The sequence below is a fragment of the Physcomitrium patens genome, chromosome 13 (genome assembly GCF_059467195.1).
Source record: "Physcomitrium patens ecotype Gransden chromosome 13, ASM5946719v1, whole genome shotgun sequence".
Taxonomy (NCBI): Eukaryota; Viridiplantae; Streptophyta; class Bryopsida; order Funariales; family Funariaceae; genus Physcomitrium; species Physcomitrium patens.
This window is the reverse complement of record NC_143422.1, coordinates 11,817,410-11,844,285: the sequence shown is the minus strand read 5'-3', so window position 1 is coordinate 11,844,285 and position 26,876 is coordinate 11,817,410. Positions and strand designations below refer to the sequence as shown.

The window sequence follows — 26,876 nt, the reverse complement described above, 5'->3', positions numbered from 1 at the left end:
TTCCAATAGACCTTTGTATAAGAATCTACATCCTTGAACTTTAACTTCCACCATCACATTATTACTATGATGTATGACTTCATGCTTATTCTATGAGAGTAGTGCCAAAACAATCAACTAAATTAAATCATTTTCTCTATATAAAAAGCAAATGCAGGAAGAATCAAGCTGTAATCCAAAGGTTTTTTTCAGCTTGAAAGTTACACAATTGCATTGTCCTTCATGCAAGATCCACACTCTATAATCTTAGATCCTTGCGCACAAAGCAATTGATAGTGAATTTTGCCAAAAGAATGATTGATAGTATTATTAATCGATTCTGGACTATTAAGTTCACAATATGATTGTTGTTCCAAAAAGAAAAATAAAATAAAATAAAACAAACAAATAAAAAACAAAATACTCTTTGCAAGCTGAAAATGTGAAGTATTTAGACACCAATTGATCTATCAAGATAGCAGCACCATGCAGCTCTAAAGCTCTATAATTTGCATTGCCTCAACTTATCTTTGACTTATACAACAAAATCAACATTATACTTGACAACTTGTACTCTTCTTTCAATGGCAATTCCTTCTAACATGAGCTTCCAATATTATCGCCAAAATTTCAAGGATAGAAAGATACAACCACCTGATATAGCCTTTATACACTTTTGAACTAGTAATCATATATAAGGAAAAATAATAATAATAATAAAAAATTAAAAAAATTAAAATAAGTAATAGCATCCTTGATATATCCATTATTCAAAGATCAATGAAAACATTCTCCACTTAGTGCCATACTAACAATTTTGTTGATTTGAAGCTCACCTCAATGCTCACAAAAAATACAGTGTATTACACTGTGGCATCTCAACAAAACAAGGCTCATCTACAAGAAGGCTCATCTACAATAAGGTGACCTTATGAAAAGAAAAGAAAATCAAGGAAGATTGTAAGACTCAAAGCCCAAATTCAATACAAAAAATAAAATCAGAACAAAAAAAATAAAAATAAAAATAAAAATTGATCTAGAGAAGTTCGGACCCTTATTAACAACCCTTATCAACTAATATGAGGTCCTTATTTCAGCCTCATTTGCTTAGATGTTATACCTAATCTTTGGCCGTCTATACATGTAATATAATATTGTGATACAATACCTACAATACTTGGTACATATCCATGGCCATATAATCTAGTGTATATTAGACCCAAAATCTATTGTATTCTCTATCATGTATTCTATGATAAATCCTATCATATTATATAGTTTTTATACCATACTCTTATGATATTAGTACCATGTTCAGCACTATATTCAATTCTATTGTATCCCTATCTATACAAAATCCACTACATATCTAATATCTATTATGTATTCCATTAATATACATCTATAGTAGATTGTATTTGAACCATATCTGGTTATATATACACCTTCAAGTTAATATAATAGAAATAAAGATCTTTAAGAATGACATGATCTTTCTTGAATAGATAGAAAAATATAATGCGTTTGATATCACAATCTTGGAAGAAACTTCCAATGTTTGGTGATTTTATTGGAGATAGGAATGATTCTTAATGGTATAACAAATATTTTGTTTGAAAGAAGTTACAAAGACCTCAACAATAATTAAATATTAAGGTAATTTTTTTGCCTTGTAATGGAATACTATTGATGATTGAGAGGACTTATTAACTACTTTGAAAAGCAACAAGGATCAAAGTATATAGTAAATATAATTTGTGACATCTTGGACTTCCTCAACATATGATTATCACTCCTCATGGAACTTGTCCTTAGAATGGAGGGATAATATTATAAACATACATGTTTATTTCAATAATTACCTAAATAACATGAATAGATTGAAGTATGTAAAAATAGATAAACTTGATAATATCTTGTAGAGAAGCTTTATAGATGCAATTTCACCTTTATATGTATCTTTAGGTGACTGATAGGTTAAAAACTTTGCCACCAATTTGCCACATGTTGCATATATTGGTAACTTATAATATAAGTTAACCATGTAGCACAAATATATAATATTTCTCTTGCAAGTTAGAGACGTAGCATGTGAATTGGACATGTGTCAAAGGTCTTATAAAGTGTCATCATATAGTTCCTATATATATATATATATATATATATATATAAAGAGAGAGAGAGAGAGAGAGAGAGAGAGAGAAGCCTTCTTCACTCTTGCTTCTAGTCTAGTTTCAAAAGTCTTTAAATTTCTAGTCTTTAAATTTCTAGTCTTTGGCAATAGCCATTCTAATTTCTTCTTGAATATACATATTTTTTTGTTTCTATATTGTCATCTCTCTTTGATGTATATTTCACTTGTTTATGTATCTTCTTTGAATTCTTGTCCTTCATAGAGAGATGATATTAATGAGACAAAGTTGAAATACTTAAGCTTGAATTAGTTTAATATATATCATAATCAATAGCCAAGGCATTTTTAGTTTGAGTTGAGAATCTTGTCTATATGAGAGATTCATATCTTTTGTGTACACCATGATCTCTATTATTTGCAATTTACCAAGAGTTCTAAAAATTAATATATGATTATTTGCTATCTATAAAGAATTTAAAAAATTAACATATCTTTACATGATGTACTTGTAGTTCAATACTCAATGGATGTAGTTGGATATGCAATAAATAGAGGTACAATCTATTAATAGACAGATCCTTTTGAACGTAAACTCAAAAAATACCTTTATTCAAACATGTAAATTTAGAAGTAATTCTATCAAAATGACTTAAAGCTACTTTTATTCTTATATGTGACTAATAGACCAATGAACTTGGTTACACATTCTCAAAAACCTGACAGAAAGTATCTATATAAGTTTAACAGCTTTATTGACTAATTTCTACTCGAGCACCACAGAAACAATTTAAGTTCAAAGAAGCTTGAAGACATCACAGGTGCACATCTTTCACAGAATGGGATACTGATTTAACAATTGTTTTTCCCACACATAGACTCATGGTTTTTAGATCTACAATGCTAAGATGGCTAATCATAAACATCCTTTGAGTACATTGAATTTTAGAATTAATGATTGTGTAATACAGGAGTTTCGAGTAACAAACTGTACAATTTTTCTAGTATTCTAACACATTTTGTGGTTTATATACACCTTATCCAAAGACTTTTTTATCCTAACTCAGGCATAAACTAGTAAATGATCTGTGAACGATGTGTTATTTGGTTCTGGGTTCAAGTATCCTCACTCAGACTAATTCCTTCATTGCCTTCGGCTACACTGGGACTTCATCACAGTTTGAATACTACATAAGAAGCATAGCTGTATGTACGTTTCCAGTGATCCTGCTTAAGACTACGTGAACAATTTCACAGCTACTGGGTGTCTCTGCTACTTGACGTAGTTGTAAGATGAATGCACCAATCTGTAAACTAGATTGACTAGATCTCCGAAATAAATAGATTTCACATTAGAAAGCCTCGATGTACTTTCTTCAGTGTTAAAAGCATTCAAACAGGGGACTCTGAGTAACTCGCATTTTTCATTTGCAAACCTTGCAGGAATACAGGTTTCAAATCTTTCGGAAACCAATAACTGAGCTTATCAAAAAAGAAAGTGAGGGGAAGAAAAGACGTCACTAAGCCGGAAATGGAACGAAGCCTTTAGATTAAGATGATTACAAAATTGAACAGAAAATTTATATGATACCGATCTTGTTGGCCACATCAAGCGCATCATAATCTGCTGTCAGTCTCACGTAAGCCTTCTTGGCTCCATCAGGCCTGAGAAAATAGATAAATTTGACCACATTAGAAATTTCACATCCTAGAGAGGAATGGGAACAGGTGATATCAAATCAATACGAAATCCCAAAAAAAATTACGAAATGAACATCCATGTTGATCATGTTGGTACTAGACCTAAAACCTAATTTCTGACATACACTGCTAGATCATGTAGTCATATTTATGCATTTTAGGAGAAATGCTAACTTCTACATCGAGAAACTATGCTTAAGACATATTGCTACTCATTTACTACTATCAAATCTGAAATAAAACACCTAATATAGCATGATCGGCACAATCATTTTAGGATCAAGATTGCTCTTTTAAGTTCGACTCCCGTAATTGAAGGAAAGTTACCTTTCTCAAAAAACAAAAACAAAGACAAAGAAAACAAAAAACAAAAAGGACGAACAAATTATGACCTAAACATACAATGCTAATGGCACGCTGAAATCACAACAGTAAGAATAAAAAACAAGGGATTTAGACTTGATATTACCGAAATGTGCAGAGAGTTGTATAAAGAACATGCAGCAAGTGATTCCACAAAGGAAGAACCTCAATCGTCTCACAGAGAAGAAAAATCAGCTCAAACAGAGAGCCGCATTGTAGAGATAAAAACAACAAGAATGCTCATGATTGTAATACTTCCAGTGTAAACAAAACAACATAGCTTCACAATGGGCCTCAAAGTCACAAATCGTCACAAGCCAAGAAAATCTGGAGCTACACAACACGACGCAATTGCAAAAACCCAGTTTCCCAAACCCTAGAGTGTTGCCCCGAGAAATAAAGCATGGGAAAACATAATCACCTGATCAAAGTATTGACCTTCTTGGTCTGAATGTCGTACATCTTCTTGACGGCCTCTTTGATCTTCTTCTTGTCGGCGCGCACATCCACGATGAAAACCAAAGTGTTGTTGTCCTCAATCTTCTTCATCGCGGACTCCGTGGTGAGTGGGTACTTGAGCACCTCGTAGTGGTCGAGCTTGTTACGGTTGGGTGCGCTAAGGCGAGGGTACTTGGGCGCTCTGGCGCGCTTGAGGGTCTTGGGACGATGGAACGTAACAGAGGTGCGCACCTTCCTCCATAGCTTCTTCACCGGCTTGGTGGTAGTCTTGAGCGCTTTCGCAGCCTTCGATGCCTTCGTCGCCTGCGGGTTGGCAACCTTCAAAGGAGGAGCCATAGCTGGAGTCGGAGACAACAATGAGGGGAGCTCGATGGAGCAGCCTCGGAGCAAAATCAAATGCCCTCGAAGCAGAGTTAGGGGTTTACAAAACCCATGAACGGGGCATTACTCTTCTATTCATTCATGCAGTTCATCCCTACTAACGACGTCATTCATCCGTCACTTCCTCAAACCTGCTTTGGTGCCTTCAATATTTGCTAATATAAGGAAATAAATAAAGCTGGAAATCAATCTTCGATGAAATTAACTCTATTTAGCGTCGAGTGTTTCATGTAATTCCGCTCTTACAACATCATTTATAGGCATTAACTTCACAGCTTGTGTGCAACTTGATAGAAGGTCTGTTTAAGAAAATAGGATAAAGCACTTTACATAATTTTAAATGAGAAAATACTATTGAGGTGAATTGAATAATAATGATGAACTATTAGCATGAAAAATGAGGGAATGAGTTTGAACATGGATGAATAATAGAAAGTAAAAGAGAAAAATGAAGTCGTAAGTTTTAGCCAGAAACTTGATTTAACATTTAAAAATCATGCACAGTTTATTTTCTAAAAAGTATGTTGATGTTTGGGTTTGTGCATATATATATATATATATATATATATGCACGTAAATCTTTTCTCATTTCTGATAAATGAGACCCAATGTGAAATCAGAATTTTAATAGCAACACATAAATATCCTATTCTATTTAAATTGGTCTCTTAAAAAATAATTGAACAAAAAATGACTTTTTAAAAAGTTACAAATTGAAACAATTCTTCAAAAAATTGGAAGAATATTTTTGCATTTTATACAAAATATTTGACTTCCAATTAAAAGTACAAACGTTGTTGTTAATACAAGAGTGATATGAAGTAGAATTAGATGAATTTTCTGTAAATTGTATTGCTACATTCAAAATTTTACTGTGACAAAACAAACCACCATGCATCGAAATGTTGAAGCAATGCCATTTTTTTTTTTTTAAACCAACCCTAAAAATTATGTTGTACAAGACATTAATGAATGAATGAATAATAAGTTTAAGATAATAGTTTTAATAGACCCTATTTATAAGTTCAGTTATAATTTAAGTAATTAGTTTATTACCTATCTCTTACAACATTGCTATCAAATTATTAAGAAAAACTAGTCCAAATTACAAAAGAAAAAGAAAAAAGAAAAAAGAAAAAGAGACAATAAGCTTCATGCTCTCTTATTTTCTTAATAATAACCGTTTCTTTTAATAATTCATAGTTATTCCCAATATCTCCAACACATGGTAATTTTATGTTTTATAGATTTGTTATGATACAGATTATGTTTTATTGTCTCCTTTATTGAGATGCTACAAGTGTCACTTACAATTGAGCAATCTCACTTGTCATTCTATATATATTCAAGCCTTAAAAGGGATTTTCCCAACAAATTAATATCTTAAGAATGAAAACTTAAACTAAAAAAATCATAACAATGTACACCATTTATTTAAATAAAGGCATTTAACCTTATGAATTCTTTCTGATTATTTATATGATACAATAATAAGTCATTCAATTAATAATAGGTGTTATTTGGTATTCTTAAATGTGTTTATCTATGAAAATCAAAAAGCAGATTATTATTAATATTACTGTCATTAATACTTCTTGCAGGGTTACAAGGCAATGATAACATTTGATAAAAAATACTACACTTAGTGCTAATATAGATATATATATATATAGACATAGAAGTGCATGGCTCACGAAATTTTATTAAAACATGCTAGAAATTGTGTATATTTATACACATGCATTTATATACACAGATGAATAGTTTTATTTTTTTATCCACCGTTTTCTGAATAGTTTTCGAGAATCTGTGTGCAGTATGTTTGTGTTTATATAACACCAATAATAATAATAATCTCTATTCTACTACTAACTCACAATCAAATATTAATAATTGTATAGTACTTTCATATTCTCCAATCAAATATATTTACACCAATGTGTCAATCTACTCTTTTTTTTGAAATTTAGGAATTTAAGCAAATCGTTCTCAAAAACCAAATATTATTAATGCTTACAACTCGATTCAACATCCTACCTTAGAGGTACTTTTCATTCTTCAGAATAGCATGTTTCTAGTCAGAGAAAAGGAAATATCGGCACAGTTATAATTGATTGCTTTAATGACTCGCACGCCGACATTGGCACTGGTACAATAATAATCTCATAGCAAACGATGTTCGGCTTGTTATCATTGCTTTCCAAAATCCATTGTACAGCTGCCTCAGTATGGACCGATGAGGGGAAATATCTAAATTCATGCATTGCAAAAGCTTATCCTACAGTAACTCGAGCAGGTTTTGGTTCATGACACGATACTTCGGGAGGAGGAATCGAGAACTAGCAAGCTCGACCTGGAATTGCAAGACGCACTCAACCTTTACGTGCATAGCAACTATGAATGGAAGGTTTCTGAGACGAATTACGGCCATGTCGACACTGAAATTGCACTAGTGTCTTACCGAAATTAAGAACCCCTACTAGTGACAACACAGATCGAGGAATTTGGGAAGAAAGCGAGAACGTGTTTGTTTAAATTTCATGTTTATTCACTGTAACTGTAATGTAACTAGCATACAAAGTGGATACATCGCTGATACATGAATATCGATTTCGACAAGTCGAGGCTTGAAGAATCTAGTTAGGCCGAGCAACCAGGAACCCGCAGATTTGCACCTGCTTCACGTTGTCAAAACCCAACACGCGGACGAAGCAGCCGGGGAAGGTCTTCTTGCACTCCTCAATCTCCCTCAAGACTTGAGCGGAGTCTTGGCATCCGAACATGGGCAGCTTCCACATGGTCCAGTAACGACCATCGTAGTAGCCTGGGCTGGAGTTGTTGGTACGAGATACTCCGTTGGCGTTCTGCTCTTACACCACACCACTCGTCAGGAGATGGTAGCTTAAATCAGAACTTCTAGCAAATGCTAAGAGGGTTGCGTTTTTATTTTCTTCAAATTGCAAACTGTAGAAAAAAAACGCACCCGACAGAGAGACATTGCTCACACATCTTCACCTCAGTGATAACTCAAAAATCTAAACAACGAGTCCTTACAGAGGGCTTTTAACCTAGGTTTCGACAAAGAAATTATGCCGAGATTCAAGTAAATCGCGCGGAGTTCAAGCAAAAGGCTTACCACGTCGAACTCGAGGCAGGGGATAAGCTTCTGCTGGATCATGTACTCCACCTGCTTGGCGATGGCATCGTCAGAAAGTGGGGGCAAGTATGAGAAGGTCTCGAACTTGGTCATGCCAATGGGGTTCCACACCTGCATGCACTGCACACGGCTGCGGTTCTGGACTGAGCTCAATGTCTGGGCCTTGGAGGTGAAGAGAGTGGCGCTCTTGAGACCGGAGAAAGCCTTCACGGAGGTGGAGTCAGCAGAGCCAACCGAGGCGGAGGCTGCAGCAAAGGCAGCAGGGGCCACAATGGTGGAGGCAGCAACTACGGACGCCATTGCAAGAGACTGTTTCCTTGAATGCAACTGGCTAATTGATGCGCGGAGGTGCGAACTGAGGTGAATTGTGCGGAGAAGTCACTTCTAAAATCGAAGGAGGGACTCAGAACCCACACCCCGGCACGCTGGATCGACCGTCTCAGGAAGATAAGGACCCGAATTTTTTTTAATAAATTTTTTAAGCTAGGGAAAATTCGCATCACATCATCCTGGGCATGGCCATCTGGGTTTCTCAGCCATCGATTCTGTTATCTAAGAAATAGATTCTATCTCTACATGGTAAGTCTATTCTTCACTTTGTCTGTTTTCACTCGTTATCACACAACTGGACTTTCTACCCACTGGAATTGCTCCCCCCAATGCTTCCCACGTGTCTTATTAAGCAACAAAGCTAACTCTGGAAAAAATATATGGGGCCTACCAGACGGCAAATCACTATTGGTACTGTGTCCGAATTTAACCTTAACCACAGCAATGTTTCACTGATCCGCCAGTTTAATTTGAGCTAGGTAACCTTCAATTAATTGAGTGACGTTGCCCTTTTTCAAGAAGAAGCTCGGGACAAAATTACTATGGCTATCAAAGTTATGGCAACAGGGAGTTCTTCATGCTGGTCAAGTTTTCTCATGGACTCCAGAGTCCACAACAAGTTTAGATCTCACACGTCGATTTTGGCAGTATGGCGCGAACAAGAGGCACTTATTACTAGTTCTGTTCGGAAATTGGATGTTGATTTTCTATTTTACTTATATTTTTCCGAAAGAGAGATTGCACTCAGTCCAAGCGTTTAGAGCTCATATCTTTATGTTCTTCCTAGAACAATTTTTTTACTTCCCTTCCAGAAACATTTTCGATTCTCTTCTTTGTCTCATCCGTTAGGAAATAAAATACACTGTAACAATTTCGTGTTTTAAGTCCTGCAACGCTTACCTTGATTATCTTCCAGATGCACCATCCAGATGCTTTAAGCAGAGGCAATTAGGTTTTGCATTAACTGTGGCGATTGTCTCACACGCATCTGTGTTAAGCGAGTTAAAACCTCTCAACAATCATTAAGTGTTGTTGAGCATTGGCAAACCTGGTGTACAATGGAGAGTGGCGATACTTGGTTCGTTAAATACAGTGTACACAATACCAAGAAACTTGAAGCTTTATGTTGAGGTTCGACATATTCCTCGTACACTAGTTTCTCTGCTGCATCGCATACAAGTACGCCTTCTAAATTTGGGTCTTTGCATTAGCTGTAAATGTGTCTTCCTCATTTCCTTTCACAATTCAAACACTACTTTTATTTTCTTAATGAGTTGGGTTTGGTACTGCTTTCGTTACGTAGAATACCCTCATTCAGTTTCGCAATTGCGATGGACGAATTGCTACCGAAGGAGCAAAGCAGAAATTTACTAAAAGAAGTCAAATTTTAGAAAGCTCTAACACTGCAGAACAAATAGCCCACAATCTATATCATGTCAACAACGTTCGCAAGCAACACGAAGAAAAATACACTGTTACACACGAAATACATTCCTCAGGTTGGCCATTCAGAGCAAACCCAGTTACAAATATTATAAACAGGACAGGCCATATAAGATTATGAGTGGACTATCAATAAATAGAAGAGAATGTGCCCATGGTATTCACTCATTCGCAACTCAGCGTGGATTATAGTGCAATGAACTAGCACGGAACACAAGATAAGGGACAAATGCTTCTCATACAGCTAGAAGATTACTTCTTCTCCTCCTTCTCAGCCTGCTCGGCCTTCTTCTTCCGGACACCAACCAACCTCTCGTTCATCCTTTCCTGTCGCAGCTTGTAGTATCCCATTTGTGCCTTCATCTCATCAGTGATGGACACAATCTCAGCCGACGGCCTTGACTTCACAATCGGCAAAACATCACCAGTGACCTGAGTCACGCTAGACAACTCTTCGGCAGATGCATCTCCGGCCTGCGAAAGTACACAAAACAAGAATGTACATGAAGACTATGTCCAAATTACAAAACAAAAGAAAATAAGAAGAAAAACCGCAATACAAAACATTAAAGAGATTATTTGATCAAACGTCTATTCCCTCTGATCAAACCATTCAATAAATCACCTATGCAGCCCTACATTCACAGAGGTAACTGGTGTCGAAATTCTAAATTTTAAACACGAAGATTGCATGCTAACAGGTTGCATCGCTTTCCCTTCGACTGAGGATTATTACAGTAATACGCGTCCGACATTCCAACTGAACTAAATTACATATTTCTCTTGTAAAAAGAAATACCTTAGTCTTCTTCGAGCGCCTTGGGAAAACCACCAGCTTAGCCCTGTACATGTTCAGCCGGTTCACATTCTCCTGAAGGCTCTCCAAGCATCGGTTCTTGCGTCTGTGATCAACAGCAATACCAATTGTAGGGGCAAGTTTCTTGGGGATTCCAGCAGCCTGAGACCAACAAAGAAGTATTAGTCCATGCACCGGAGTGGAACCAGACATTCGTTCAAGCCCTTTATCTGTAACTAATGGCTTTCCGCCATGTAAGTGCAAATCACAACTAATCCATTGCGCAACCAAACAGAAGTGGTGTCAATGATAAAATCCTATACTGAGGTCAAAGGAATTCATACCTTCAACTCCTCCAAAGTAAAACCGCGTCCAGCACGAATCTTGGCGTTATACCTCAAGGTTTGAGAGTGCACCACGGGACGTAAAGGTCCAGCAGTTGGTCGGGGAAAGACGGCAACGGCTTTCCTCTGGCGGGCTGCACATACAGATCGTTTCATCTGAATTAAAAGCTTAAACAAAAGGAATCGTTCGATGATAAATCGTCTTCTCTGAACCTCGCGGAAGTGTTACCCATTGCTAAGCTCATCAACATTACGAGTACCAAAGAGATCATGAAGGATGCAGATGAGCCCACACTTGAAACTTCCTCAACCAAGTTAAGCTCGGCAAAGCGAATTAAACATCACCCCACACTGTATCGAATGAACGTCTAACACGTTGTATCGAGCAACTCCATGATCAATCTCGCAAATGCAACAGTATTCTCCAACAAACCTTCACGAGACTAGGAATCTAGTAGAGTTCGAAACTTGGTTCGAGTTATAAGAAACACATGGACAAGAACTGTGTTCCAAAAAACGCCCGTACCACCGTCATAAAAACAAAACTTCACAGAAAAGCACGACAATACCCGTTCTTCTTCTCTTCTTGCGTGCGGGCTGGTTGAACCAGGTCCTCACATAGTTCTGCCAGTCCTTCTTGAAGTGACCGTTGGGGATGACATTGTTATGCTTCACCATGATTCTGGTCCTACGTTTTTCACGACAAGCAGTTTAGTGGGCATGAAAAACTAAACAAACCTAAGTCGCCTTCAGCTCCGAAGCTGAGCTCCAGCTGAATTCTCCTGAAAGAAATGAGTCTTACAGCACGATCCCCAGCCACAACCTTACGCAGCTGTGCAATGCAAAGGAAAGCAAGCCAGCATACCTCCGAGAAGCACGAGGTCGAGGGGCACGAAGCTGGCAATAGAGGCCGTGAAAGAGAGATTGACGCAACAGACCATGGTCTTAGAGCTCCAAACCCTAACATGGACGGCTTCGATTGAGTCCGATCCAACGGTAGGCATCTCATGTTCTCTCGTCCCTCTTTTTTGGTCGCGGGTTTGCTTGAATAGTAAGGAGGATGTTCACAAGTTGGGCACGTCTCGTTCTAACGCTCTCTTACCTTTGAAATAGTGCCAATGGATGATCAGTAATTATACTAAGAATTTATTCTTATTTAATATGTTTTCACAGAACTTGTCATCCTTGCTCTTCAACCTCAGTGTATCAATATCTTCATCACCTTGTTAATCAAGTTTGCAGATGTGACCTTAAATTGTAACCATCTACAGTGTTTATTTCTGATTATCTAATGAAAATAAAAATAAATAATAATAATTTATATGTTGAATTTTTATTTGAGCATTAATTTCAGGTGGATTTTGATTTTTCAAGAATAAAATTTTAAAATTATACATTGTATCACCATACATACAGTGATAATAATTAATAATACAATCATTTATAATTATGAAATAAACATTGTCTTATTTTAGTTGAATTAGCACAAGTACATTGTATGTAACTATTCACTTAGGTCTTGTTTATCATATGATATGTGTGGGTTTAAACTTATATATATATATATATATATATATATATATAATGTTGTGATTTTTACTTCATTCTGTTTTACATCTTAAAATCCATCATCAAAAATTCTTAATATTGATGATGAAATTTGATATTTCTTTAATCTTTACAACCAACAAATTTGAAGCAAAATTTATGCAATGCAGTTGTTGGAGCTTTAAGTAGGTATAGAATTTCAGTTAGACATTTTCAAAAAATAACTCAGATTATAAATTGAGGTTGTTATAAAGTGTTGCAAAAATTAGAAGCCATCTGATAAAGTTTAATAATAAAGATTATAATTTTTAACATTTCAAAAATAAATAAATATATTAAATAAAAGAACAAGTTAAAAAATTTAAAACATTTGATATAAAAAAATATTTATATATATATATATATATATGTATTTTACTATTTTTAATAGAATATCACATTGAAATTGATAAATATATCTTTAAAAACTTATTTATTATTATAATTACATTATACTAAGCACTATCAACTAAATATGAATAAAATGTAAAAAAAAAATCACTAGTACATTTTATATTTTTAGATTTTTACAACACATCTGTTTAAATTTGTTTTAATATATTTAAAAAATTAATAATGTTACATCATCAATTGATATTGCTTCACTCCATATGAATTTATTAATATGCCTCTTTTTTTGTGCATTTTATTTATTTCTTTGCTTTAAGAAATAATTTGACTAATATTCTTTACTTAAATGCCAATTGCAACTTAACTATTATTTTAGACTCCTTCCATTTATGAGTTGCACATCTTCAAACTACTAGGACAAATACAAATATTATGCCTAACTTGACCACATCTCCTACATTTTATATGTTTAACTTTACTACCCTCTACAATCTCAAACAATAAAGAATCTTGTAGCATAGATGATGTTGATACACAATTCAAACCTCTAGTAGGATTTTTTCTTGGTTGCTAAGGAATGAAGTTATTTGGAGCATAAAAGTATTTTGATACCAATTAGATCAATATTTCTTATGTTGTGTTTTGTTGATCTGGACCCAAACAAGAATAGATGTCAGTAAGCAATGCATGAATTAAAGTGATTGCATGCACATTATTTGTCAAATAAAGATTAAAAATTAAAAGAAGAAGCAAAGACTCTAGTTGCCATTGAGATGTTATTGCTACTTTTATGCTCCATCTTTTATTCTCATATTCTTTCCAATAATAGAAATAAATAGAAGAACTTAAAGTTTAAGAAGGTAAGTAAGAAGGTTGTTATTTTTGTATTAAAGTCCATAGTTGAGAGAGGCATTGATGAAATGAGAGAATGAGAATGAACTAAAAAAATAAAATAATGACCTAAAAAAAGAAGTAAAAATAAGCTAAAAAATAGGAAAGAAAACAAGATGGAGAATAGTAAAAAGAATAAGCAAAGACAAAAAGTAAGATTAAATAAAAAAATAAGATGAAGATAAAACAAATAAGAAAGAATTAGACATAATTTAATAAGAAGTGGCAGATATGTGGAATTATAATGCAACATAGTTCTTTCTTTTAGTTGCTAATAAAATTTATTTAAAGATTTTATTAGTGACATCTAATAATTTATACTTTTTATAATTATATTTTTATTAAGAAGGAATCAATAAGCAATATAAAAGTTTGGTTTAAATGTATTAAAGGGAGACAACATAACAAAATTAAAATTGATATGTAACATTAATATATTTGCATAACCAATTGCTTTCTTAAAGCTATTGCATAATTTAATATTAGGAATGTAGTGATCTATGCCAAAGTGTATTGTTAAACATAGAGCCACCATAAGTATGTCATTTGAGTCTTCAATCTTAGAAGGTACTATAAAAAGAATCTTAGAAGGAAGTCTCGAAGGTCTTTGACTTTTTATTTAAGTCCTATTATATTTAAGTACTTTAAAATCCTAAAAAGACTCATATTTTTTAAATTGAGTCTTTGGAAGAAGAATTTAGGTGCTTAACTTCTTTTATTGTAGATTATCACACTTTCATAGTGTTTATATGTAACTTGACTTATTGTATGTATTGTAGATTTTTTGTACTTTATTGGAATTTTTTCCTCTTATTTATTACTTGAAAAAGATTCTATAATGTGTCTAATACAAGCATAGTAGATTTATGCACTTAGTTTAGTCAAAAACTTGAATCTTGGTGTATTTTGTGGAAGTTAATGAATATTGGAATTACAAGGGTTTTGAGTTCAATGGCACCATAGTTTTCATTTGCTTACTAAAAGATGTAGGAAATATGTTTAAATGTCCTATATAGGAGACTTATCATCTTTCATCTAAAGTTGATTAATTGTTTCTAAATTATATAGATCTCATTTACAATTTTTTTTTTCATCTAATTGATATAGCTCATCTTCATATAGAGAAGTCTACATGGAGTATACATGGACTTATAGAAGTGAATGTGTGCATAAAAAATATTTTGTAATTTTTTATATAAGGTGGTCATAAGAGTGTTTAAGAAACCTATTATTAAACTTCAAAGGTACAAGAGAGTCATCTATAATTGTGGTAATTATAGCATTCAAAAAGAGAGGCTAGAATATGATTGAGTTTGGCTCTTAGGATAAAAAGATTGTATGTAGAAAAAAGCATTTAGTAGTCAACATTCATTTTTAAGCATACAAACATTGTTAAAAAGAGTTGGTGGAATATTATTAATGCTCTTAGATTCAACTTGATTATTCTTTCCAAATGTTGAATTAATTTCACTATATATATGTGATAAGGTGAAGAAGTAGCTTTAGATCAATCCTAGTAGTATTTGTTGGCGGATTGGATTCAATGGTAGATTACCTTTTTGATGAAGATAGTTCAATTGGACTTGCTTATTTCTATTTTTGTCAAAAACTTAAAAGAAATTACTTCTATTCAAAGGCTGAAATATAGTTGTAGGTATTGTAAAGATAATAACAACAACAAAAAGCAAGCAAATCAATAATATTAAATGATTAAGAGTTAAGAAGGAGGAGGCATAGCTAGAGCATTATTTTTTGGGATGTTATGTTGGGTAGGATTTTTTTTATTGTATAAGCATTTAGATAAGTATTAGGTTCATATTCCAAGAATTAATATTTAGAACATATCATTATAAAAGAGCATTGCAAAAGATCATGGAGAAGATCATGAAGAGAAGGATACATTAGATATGCTTAAGAATGCAAGTATAGCAATTGAAATGAATTTGCAATTGAGTTGGTAATGTTGGTGATATTTGTGTTATTTGGAATATAAGTGAATAGGAGTGGTTGGAAGCCGGCATAGATAGAAAGAAGGTTGTAGAAAATTTAAAAACAATGACGTCACTTTTTTGTGCCAATATCAATTTTGGTAACAATTTCAACAAGAAAAGTAGATTACTAGGTCTCAAGTCCAAATTGACATTCCTAATTTAGGTCCAAGTTCCAAATCTAAATTCAAAGATTAAAATCTAGATTTAGATTCTAATAACCAAATTCAAATCTAGATTTCTTAATCCGAATCAATCATTAAATATCATTAGGATAGAATAATCAATAATTATAAGTAGTTAAAGCGATTGGCACAATAGGTCATGAATATAATATGATTAGTAATCAAAGGTCAACTTAAAGATAATGATTAGTGATCACAAGTACAAAAGTTAATCAATGACTACTTATCAAGACAAGACATTGATTGCTCATCTCAGCTTATGTTTATGATATAAATAATCTTCTACTTGATTTTTAATTGATTATATATATATATATATATATATTGTCTTTTTTTAGCTATTCTTTACACTACTTTTTCTATCAATTTATTTTGTATAAAAAAATATTTATTTATATAATTTGTAGTATTTCATTTTAATTTTAATTTTATGAGACAAGTAATGGCAACCATAGGACCTATTATAAAACCGATTGTTACATAAAGTTATAATTTTGTATCATTTATATTGTATATTAATATCTAAGTTTTAGTTAAAACCACATTAAAATACAAATTTTGGAATACATGGCATGGAATTGTAAAGTGCATGGCATAGAGCTTTAAAATGCATAGCATAGAACTATAGAATACTTTGAGTGGAGAGTGAAGGTAAATTCTACAAAGATGCAAAATTTTGATGAGTCTTTCAAACCACTCACTTGTAGATATGTAATGCATAGCAAGGCTTTACTTTGGCCATATGAGGTTTATTAAAGTAAGGTGGCTTTAGTTAAATTATCAATTGGTGGAAGAAATCATTGGAATTTGGCAACATATTGGAAGCCATAGAATATTGGCATATATATTAGAAATCAAAGAATTTTTATAAAAAATTAAAAATCAATAGAATTTTAGTTAATGAACCATGGTGGTTTATTAAGAGGGTCTTGGAGGTCTCTGACTTTCTATTCAATTCTTATTATATTTAAGTATCCCAAAATCCTAAAAATACTCATTTTTTTCAAATTAAACTTCAAAATTAGGAATTCGACTATTTAGCTTTTATTATTGTAGTTTAAAATATTTTTATAGTATTTATATATGACTTGACTTATTATATTTATTGTGGAGTTTTTATATTTCATTGGAATTTTTTCCACTTATTTATCATTTAATTGGTTGTGGCTTTGCTAAAAACATATGTATATTTAAAATTACTTATATATATATATATATATATATATATATTGATGATATATATGTGTGATTATTTTTCATACTTTTTAATTATAATATGTGTTGAGATATAACTCAAATCAATCTTGAATTGGTGCTATGTGGTGTGTTAGTCAATATTACTACCTGTAAATTAGAGATACATATTTATTATTATTATAAATATAATTGTGCAAATATAGTTTATATAATTTTAAACCACACAATATAATATGCATACAATGTATTGGTGTATGACAATAATAAAACATCAAAGAAGTGGCTATTTTCAATAAAATTGATATATTCAATCATATGTAGACAACAAATATATTTGCATATGCTATAATATATCACCTCAATCTATGTATGCATATAAACTTTTAAAGTCTTTTAAGCCAACTATGATGTTGACTTCTATTAAGACCAATTATAATGAATTTAGATGCACATAAGCTGCAAAAACTAGGCAAGCTATGATGTTGACTTCTATTCAGCAAGAAAATGCAAACGTGGTAGTTATTTCAACAAACACATATGATGAATGTGCAACTTTGCAATATTAAAGACTACAAGCCTATATTCCCATTATTTCATTCTTTAATAAAATACAAGTCTCTGACTATTAATTTAATTATACATAATACATCAATTTTTTTTTTTCATGCAATTCTTCTTTACACATCTATCTACAATTTGCTTTACTTGTAATTATTTTTATATCTTCTTATTAGATTATACCTACAAGATCAATGAATTTTATATACCTTTATTGCATATTATAGATATGACATTAATGAATTCTATATTTTCTTTTTGATTTTATTTTTTGAAAGAAGAAAAAGAAAAAAATTACATTTAGAATCTTGAACAAGCATAAAACTTTTTTTCTAATAGAATCATACTAAAGACTTTTGTAACTGGCTGCAAACTTACATTCATATTTGCATTGCTATCCATTTTTTTCTTATTTGCAAATCTATTTTATATGTGCCACATCAAGAAAAAAAATCTAGTGTATTGTAAATGTAATTTTTTACATGAAAAATGGAAAATCTTCTTTGAAGAATAGAATCAAGTCATATAAAATTATACAATAGAAGCATTTGACAATAGTTGAAAAAGATTCATCACAAAGTACAATATTGGTCACTTGACTGTTGTTACTTAAATTTCCCCAACCTAAGTGTCTTTAAAGGAGTACTTTGATACATCTTTGTCTTTTCAACATCTCAACTTTGGCAACATCAATACTTTTTACATAAAAAAAAATCACTTGATATCGAAACAATGGCTTTAATATTGATGCTTGATTTTTATGATGTTTATTATTAGATCATCATATATTTTGAATACCAAGAAAGGTAATTAATGGCAAAGATTAGAGATGAGAAGACATAATTTTTGTTAGATATTTGTGAAAATTTTTATGATGTAGTCGTAAAGAATATATTATATTTTAAATTGTTGACGATCCATGTTTTATAGTCTATGAAAATAGGATAAATAGAAGTATGTTTTAAATATTTTACTACCTTATTTGGAATGCCTTGCAAGCATGTAAAGTTGATGTATCTTACAAGAGATGGTATATTATATATTGGAAATTTCTATCTTTAATAGCACATTAATTCTTTGTCTCTTCTATTCATTATTGTTTTTTTTTATAAAAAAAAAAGTACTTAAAATTACTTTGATTTCAACATTGCTTATTGATACCTATTCTAATTTAGGTCCATATCAATAAATTGCAATATAAAAAGTATTGTTTAAATTTACATTACAATGATTTCATGTTCTAAATAATTTGATTCTTCAATGACTAAGAAGATGTATTTCAAAAACTTTAAATCATATACTAGCATCATCTATGCATTTAGATCCTTTACTATTTGAAGTTGTCAAGGATATGAATCTTGAGGAAAGAAAATCCTTAATACACTCTTGTATCAGTGAAAGAAATTGAAAAGTCACTCAAAGATGATATAATATTGAACTAAAATAGCTATTGCTAAAAACAAGAAGAATAGAAAGTCTTCAAACAAGACTAAGGACTAAAAACCCATTGATAAGAGTGAAGAAGGCTTCATTCTTGCCTCTATATATGCTATCTAACTAAGAGCTACATGGCAATATTCTATAGGACCTCCAATATGTGTTGGCTTTGCTAACCACATGTCTTAACTTGCAAGGCAAGTTATCTATGTATGCGCCACATAGTTAGCTTGTCTTACAAGCTATTACACGGAGATAACTTGTTTTACAAGCTACCAATATGTGGTTAACTTGTTGGCCAAGTTCTTAACCTACAAACATATCTAAAGTCAAAACCACATCTATGAAGCTTCTAGGAAGCTACTCTAGAAGATTTTATGAAATTAATCTATATTTACCTACTTCTATTTAATCATATAAGTAATTATTGGAATAAATATATATGTCTATAATAAAAGTTGTGGAATGTAATAAGACAAAGAAAATGTATAAGATATGGTCTAGTTGGATATAATATTAGTACTTGTTTAAATAATTTGAAGATGAATCATTCACAAATAGAAGGTTTTCAATATAATAAAGCTGCAATTAATAATAAATTAGAAAATATTAATTAATTTATTTTTTAAAATACAAAAAGAAAATAATATAAGTTGTTATGTTGAAATACATCTATATGATAAAAATATAATTAAAAATAATTTTTAAACTATTATCTAATGATTTTGATTTTATAATAATTCACAACATTTAAACATGGCTTTTATAAGAGTTTTTAAATTAATTTTCTTGTCTTAATAGCTAGTAGATTGAAGATTGGTTAATAGTTTTATCTTCTAGGATGTAGAAATTCTTTTAATCTATTAGGAAGGCCATAAATTGACAAAAATAAGATAGAAGAGATAAATAATTAATACGATTGGTACTAGGATTAAATTGAAGATAGGATCAAGCTAAAAAATCTCCTAAGATAGATTGGATTGATACCTAAGGGTTGATTATTTATGGAACAAGGTCAAAAACATACTTTTAGCTACTAAAATAGCTGCTTAGGATAAAATATGGAGGTATATAGAAGTATTTGGAGATTAGTGACTGAGATTGGAGAGCTAGCTTTAAGCTTGTTTAGAAAGCAGAAGGCTTGTTTTCATAGGATTTGAGATGACTTTGCAATCATTGTTTAAAGTTAGAATTTGTATTAGTGATTTATGTATTACAATTAGGGTTAATACTCTTTGCATAATTAGAAGATATCTAATTTTTGGTACAAAAAAGTATTGGAAATTGGTAGTTTGGGGTGAGATAGGATTTCTATGATATCTGTAGATTTATTAGTTGAAACAAGGTGAAATTTGGCATGGTATTAGAAGACTTGAAAATTAAGCTATATATCAATTTTGACTTAAAGTTAAGAATTAGAAAAGGAGAAATTGCTATTGGAACATGTACATCAACTTTCAAGTTGGTGGCCAAGTGACATTAATTTTTTTTTTTTTTTTTTTTTTTTTTTTTTTTTTATCCTTTTTTACAACTTGTAAGTTGGAATGGATTGATTTTTTTTTAAGCATATTGCAAACTTATAGTGACATTTGTATGCAAATTTTTTGCCTCAAGTAGATGGTCAGATTAGGAGTTACAACTTCGTGAAGCTCATTGATTAGGATTATGGCTTATAAAATAAATCAAAATTGCCTAATTATGAAAGTAATAAGGCAATTGGAATGTGAATATGGTTGAAGTTACTTAAAAGAGTGTTTTTGAGAACTTTGTATTGACTTTAAGTACTTTTGAATTAAAATTCAAATTGCATTCTTCTTACATGGATAAAATCTATTAGGGTTTCTTATATACTTGTAAAATACAACTTTACCTTCTACAACCAAGTACATAGTGCATTTCCAAACAACACATAATACAACAATAAGGAGTATAATAATATTAGTTGGAGATGTAGCATTAATAATTCTCTAAAATTGATTGAATATTAGTAATTATACAAAATTATGTTAACTTTCAAATTTTGTTAATTTGCCACTCAATTGCCCCTAATACATTGGTACCGATAGAGAGAGAGAGAGATGTATTTGCTAATTTAATACATTTGAAAACATGCATCCAAACTCTTGAAAATTTGGCAAAAACAATTGCACATTAAAAAACGCACATAATATGTGATATTACATTACATTTGATAATATCAGCAACTAAGAGTGTGAAGAATTTATTTTAGATTGGAATAGTTTTCTGAAGGACCTACAGGCACTTGGAGGGTCGAACATGTATATGATGACCAACCACAACATATTCAGAGCAGAAATGTTTTACTTCCTGCCTGTAATTCCGACGGTAATTCACTCCATATTTTTGCAGGTTCAACAAGAGATAGACTCGCCAAGTAGCTGCTGCTCAATTTTGGCTCGAACTGGTGCCAAATCACCATATTGAGCATGGAGCTCGTCACTGCCCGCTTTTGCTTGAAGATGGCACTGAAAGGCGTTCTCCCCGCTTGCCTGCTTTAATACAGAAGCCATTGGTACAAACGTGCCTTGTTCTTGGCAAATCCATCCATGCGCGGCTCGGAGGGCTGCCCCCAATGCTGCTGAATCTACATAAAGTCCGGTGAACATTGTAAAGCAGATCAGCTGCGCCAGAATGCTTTTCCAAAGAAATAAAACTGAAAGCGTCACAAGTTTTACAACATTATGTCGGCATTCTGCGGTGCAAAGTGGATAATGACCTTGTGATCAATTTGGGTCATTAAGACTCGAGAAGACGAAGTTTACGTACCTGGGCGTTGTGCAGTGTAAACACTGCATCCAAAAATGGAGGCAATTAATGCAAGCAGATGTTTGTTTGCGGAGCCTCCACCAGTGGCGATAATACGCTCAGGTGGGCACTGCATTCCAATTCTTTCAGCGTGTATTCTCATGGAGAGGATTTGACCTTCCACAATAGCTCGGACCTACAAAGAAAGAAGTACTACAACGACTTAGCAATACAGCCATGTACATAAATATTTATAGTTTGAGGGTAGCAGACAGAAAAATCCATTTTGTATCATTTGTTTGCTAACCTCTGCAGCGGGGTCGAATTTAGGAACCTTCTGAACATTAAGATTGTCGAAGGCGTTTCCATCACCGCGCCCAAGAATAAAATGATGGTAGCCAACTGTAAATACAGCACACATTTTTGGAATCGGTATGCGAGAGTCTGAATCTTGTGGACTAAATTCAGGAGTCTCTACACCAGCTTGTGAAAACGAAGAAAACTGTGAAGGAAAAAAAATAATAATGAGGGTGTGAGCTTCACCTGGTAGTGGAGGCAAAATTTCGGCTTCCTTGTAGTAAAACCCCATTTTACCCTCTGCATCACAACATTCACCGGCCTTATTGACATGATGTGGTTTTCAATGGCCAAGTAAATAAAGAAGAGAGACATCCACTCACCGTTTAGCGGAGGCGTCTCTTCTAGAAGTGAATTGAACTTCTCCCACGATCTATCCGCACACTCATTCCGTATATCTGCACAACTAACGCTTTTCATCATTTGGATAAACATGAAGAGGAGGGCTAGAGTCTCTTTGAAGAAAACAAAGAGCAGACATGAACAACAGAGACGGCTGTCCGGTAAGTTTTCGTTACTGGACAAAGATTGCAGTACAACAGATACATGACTGTAACTACCTAAACTCTGGTTTGACCACTCGAGAAACAGAACATAAATCTTCACCTTCTCTTGTAAGTGATCCGTTTTTGTAGCACAACATAACCATGAAACTCTCGGGATCGACAGGGTTGGGAAATACGTGTCCCTCCAAACTAGGTTGGGGGGTTCTTGTCAAACCAAAGACCTGCAGTCGACCGCAACTTCTGTAAAGGCAAGGACACTTCGCAAAACAAGTTTAATTCATTGATGGATAAGTCATGTGCTACATTGCACAGCAGGACTACTACATATGCTGGATGAGTACACTTACTGTGTCACTAGTACCCATGCTGATTGCAAGGTCACCAGGCCGGTTTAGGGCCAACCCTGCGGTCATGTACAACCAATTATCGTGAGACTCAAGAATTACACTAGCTTGCGCATAGAATATTGCAGAAGTCATTGGTAATCTAGTTCTATATCAACCTGCACAAACATTCTGATAGCTTCAAGAGGTCGAAGTTAAAACTCAACCAAGGGTGCGATGAGGTTTTCACCAACCTGCCAAGCTGCAGGGATTGTCTCCAGACCAATTTACAACCAGACATTTTGGGTTGAAGTGAAATCTGCAGGTCGAAGAACATCAGAATGATTACCATCTTTGCTTCAAAAATTCAGCCGATAAGAACTGGCAGATAAATAACCAGCTGCAGTAGATGGTGAGATCATGAGATAGGAGGGTTAATCAGACCATAACGTTTCAGCATAGAAAATTCAAAATTCAACAAGGTATCCAGAAACTTTTACCGTTGAACAAAGTATGAATGCAGTTTTCCTGCAATTGCATGAGAAGGAGCCAAGGGTCCTAGCTTCTTCTCCAACCCTGGTGCTGTTGCCTGTCACATCACGTGGAATAATTCAACATTCTAGTGTGGCTGATCAAGCATTCTAATCTTGTTAAGATTTAAAGATGCGCGATAATAACACACGGTCAGGTTTATAATATACACAAAAAAGGTATATAAGGAGCGGAGGACTTACATCCAATGCATCTGGGGACCAAGTACGGCTGTGAAGGTCCATAAGGTTCATACCAGCACCGTCGCTATGATCAATGGATGCGTAGTTACCGACCAGTAGAGATGCCATAAAGGAACTCACAAGAGACACTCTCTCCGTTGCATGATATGTTTCTTTCTGTGTCTCATACACCTTGCGAACTTGCGGCCCAGTAAATCTTTCAAAAGCTCGAGAGCCTACACACCATTACGCAACAGCAGCTCGACAATTCTCCTATAATATGAACACAACCTCATATACATATATTCCACCGAAAAGACCTTCTCATCTTAACCCCCAGGTAAATAGTGAACTGAACTACCTTGATTCTTTGCCTTCCATGAAACCCCACATTGAACAGGTTTACAAGGATATGTATACCTGTCAAAGCAGTGAGCTTGGCAGCACCGCCGACAGCCTTCTCGATCGCAGAGCACTGTGCCGATGTGCTACTATCCATCCACACAGGAGAATCCTTAATCGAAAACGCCTCTTGGAGTTGCGTTACGAGATCCTTCGAAGGGTCCAGGTTCTTAAGGTGTAACTGTTGTGCTCCTTTAGTCCAGTACACACTACCGTGCTGTTGGCCACTGCCAGATATGGCATTCACTTTGTTGAAGGGAAAATTAGCCCTCACCATTTTAGTGAGCACGAGGTCGAGGGCCTCCACCCACATAAGTACGGGGCCTGTGATACGCCCTTTAACTGCAATGATCATAGAAGTATTGCAAATCGTTACAGAATCTAGGAAACCCTAGATCAAGATATATATGAATACCTTGGCGCCTACGTCCATATAATTTTATTTTTCGTTGTTGTTTCATAGCCCACAGATGTGGAGTCTCACCTTTGGGATCTCTATGGACACCATCTTTAGTGCCGTAGTGCGGAAGCTCTGAGTCAAAGTGAACTGATGCAGAAGCAATCAAACGTAACTCTGCGTCAATAGCTGTGATCTTGAGTGATCTGCAAACATATAGATGAAGAAGTACCAAAAATTTATTACATGGCTTCCTCTTCTCAATTCCGCTGGCTGAATATTGAAACATAAGCAACGCCAATGAAGACTAGCGCACCTGATTGGATATGTTTCTAACTGATTCTCTGTGGTTTACTTTCTCGGCCGGAAAACGTCATCAATATGCTCGACTGTTATGAAGTTAGAGGAGTTTAGCTTCACCAAGAGTACACTTGACAATTAAGGTAGAGTTTTAGTTCCCTGAAACAGCATCCTCATCTCAAGGCAAAGCTAATAGCCAGGACCTAGACGGGTGGCAATAATGAGTAGAGAACTGACTGGGTGGAGCTGTCGAGGCCTAGAAACAAAGCATCTGATGGGAGAGACCCCATTTTGGCCAACAGGCTGATTGCGCTGTAATCGCCCGATTCAAAGCACAAAAAAATCCTAGAGAGGAATTTTGTAGTGATCTACGAATTGCTGTCGACTTTGCACTATCCCGCTCCTCGACCTACTTTCAATTGGAGGCCCTGGAAGCTGTATCCTCTTTGTCTGGTAGAGTAATTCTGCACCACATCCGCAAATTTCGATATCAGAAATTAAAATGTTAATTAGTGTCGAAAAGAGCAGCAATCGCCAAATTCACCATCAATTCATCAAGCGGTAAACTGACCTCTCAAGGAGAATTGACCTCGGAGCCTCTAACAGTGCATACATTGTCTAGCAAACTAATCATACATACCACATGGTAACAAAAGTCTAAGGACGACTTGAGACGACAGACACAAATCGCAGCAGTGCCCACAAACCCAAGAGAAACAAGACAAACTCACAACTAATCGGAACCGTGTGGAGGTGCCGATTGATGAAATTACTCAAAACATCCAAATACAATGACCCAGAAAGCAATGTTGCCATATGACAATGCGGGCAACGGCATTGAATATCTATTGAATACAGCCAACACTTCCCAAACTTCGTAACACTAAAGACAAAGCCCTGGTTCCAAGCTCAAATCCAATTGAGTTAGAGGAAATCCAACCCAAAAAAGAAAACTCGCGCAAAATTACAACACATAAATCTCAGTGTTCAGGGATCCAGAACACGCACTTAACGAAAGCCCTGAGAAGAGCGGTCGAGAAATGTGAGCTCAATCGCTCAGGAACTGCATGCTGTGAACGAGACAGCCTGCAGGAATCTCTCCACAAACGTCAAATCAGAAACCAGCCTCGTCCACAACAACAACAAACTAGAAGAGGTCATTCCACAATAGCTTCTGACCATATATGGCTTACTAGAAGGCATGAATATGTAGGTTTCATCACCCACCAGAAGATGTACTGTTAGAGGCTCCGAGGTCAAATGTGGAACAAAACTAGAGACAACTACGATTGACTTACCGGTTTGACTCACACTTACATCAAGTGTGAAGTGAAACTCTTATTCTGGGACAAGGGAAGATCTAGTGATCACATTCATAAAATAAGTCCTAATTAAGTGTATTATAAAACCTATTTCATCCCTCTCTCTATTGTGGTTGTCCAATAATTTTGGCTTTAGATAGGTGGAGTTAGATCATATTGTGAAGATGCTGAGCTCACTTCTTGCTACAACAAGAAGTTTTGTGCTTTGTTATCATACTTTGTTCTTCATATTTTACCATTTTGTCATTTTTTTAATTTGTTTAGTTTATATGAAATCAAAATTAATTGAAATTATTAGTTCTTCTATTTACTCAATTTCAATATGTTTATTTTAGTGGTTTAAATATAGATTTATGAAAAAAGATTACAATCAATGTATTTTGAGGTATAAACAAAAATAATAAAAATTGATGAGAAGTAAAAATATTAGATTGAGTATCATTCATAAGAATTTAAAAATGTATCAATAAAAATATTTATAACATTATCTACATTTTGATTTTAATATTGAT

The 26,876-nt window shown here is 33.8% G+C and overlaps 4 protein-coding genes across 10 annotated transcripts; all 4 read right to left on the bottom strand.

Annotated features, from left to right (window-relative positions):
* Positions 1–3,515: 3,515 nt before the first annotated feature.
* On the bottom strand, positions 3,516–5,019 carry LOC112290388 (large ribosomal subunit protein uL23). The gene is made up of 2 exons (XM_024536577.3): positions 4,596–5,019; positions 3,516–3,775 (listed from the first exon to the last, which is right to left on the bottom strand). The coding sequence occupies exons 1-2, from the start codon at positions 4,967–4,969 to the stop codon at positions 3,691–3,693; spliced, it is 459 nt and encodes a 152-aa protein (XP_024392345.1). The 5' UTR covers positions 4,970–5,019; the 3' UTR covers positions 3,516–3,690.
* Positions 5,020–7,540: 2,521 nt separating this feature from the next.
* Positions 7,541–8,516, bottom strand: LOC112290387 (ribulose bisphosphate carboxylase small subunit, chloroplastic). Its single transcript, XM_024536576.3, has 2 exons — positions 8,151–8,516; positions 7,541–7,878 (listed from the first exon to the last, which is right to left on the bottom strand). Exons 1-2 carry the CDS (start codon positions 8,469–8,471, stop codon positions 7,651–7,653), a joined length of 549 nt encoding a protein of 182 aa, XP_024392344.1. The 5' UTR covers positions 8,472–8,516; the 3' UTR covers positions 7,541–7,650.
* A 1,565-nt stretch (positions 8,517–10,081) lies between these two features.
* LOC112290386 (large ribosomal subunit protein eL13y) lies at positions 10,082–11,990 on the bottom strand. 2 transcript variants are annotated; one of them, XM_024536573.3, is made up of 5 exons: positions 11,950–11,990; positions 11,654–11,772; positions 11,085–11,218; positions 10,744–10,902; positions 10,082–10,418 (listed from the first exon to the last, which is right to left on the bottom strand). In XM_024536573.3, exons 2-5 carry the CDS (start codon positions 11,760–11,762, stop codon positions 10,197–10,199), a joined length of 624 nt encoding a protein of 207 aa, XP_024392341.1. In that variant the 5' UTR covers positions 11,763–11,772; positions 11,950–11,990; the 3' UTR covers positions 10,082–10,196. The 2 variants fall into 2 exon arrangements, with proteins under 2 accessions (XP_024392341.1, XP_024392342.1); XM_024536574.3 differs by having other exon boundaries at positions 11,654–11,766.
* A 9,418-nt stretch (positions 11,991–21,408) lies between these two features.
* Positions 21,409–26,186, bottom strand: LOC112290103 (xylulose kinase 2). Of its 6 annotated transcripts, none has more exons than XM_024536047.3 (14): positions 26,051–26,186; positions 25,280–25,506; positions 24,830–24,948; positions 24,364–24,687; positions 23,965–24,179; positions 23,731–23,819; positions 23,485–23,549; positions 23,255–23,310; positions 23,008–23,164; positions 22,725–22,799; positions 22,588–22,641; positions 22,352–22,446; positions 22,066–22,240; positions 21,409–21,883 (listed from the first exon to the last, which is right to left on the bottom strand). In XM_024536047.3, the coding sequence occupies exons 2-14, from the start codon at positions 25,330–25,332 to the stop codon at positions 21,651–21,653; spliced, it is 1,710 nt and encodes a 569-aa protein (XP_024391815.1). In that variant the 5' UTR covers positions 25,333–25,506; positions 26,051–26,186; the 3' UTR covers positions 21,409–21,650. The 6 variants fall into 6 exon arrangements, with proteins under 6 accessions (XP_024391815.1, XP_024391819.1, XP_090111198.1 ...); XM_024536051.3 differs by having other exon boundaries at positions 23,008–23,128; XM_090255072.1 differs by having other exon boundaries at positions 23,008–23,128; positions 25,983–26,061.
* Positions 26,187–26,876: the final 690 nt, after the last annotated feature.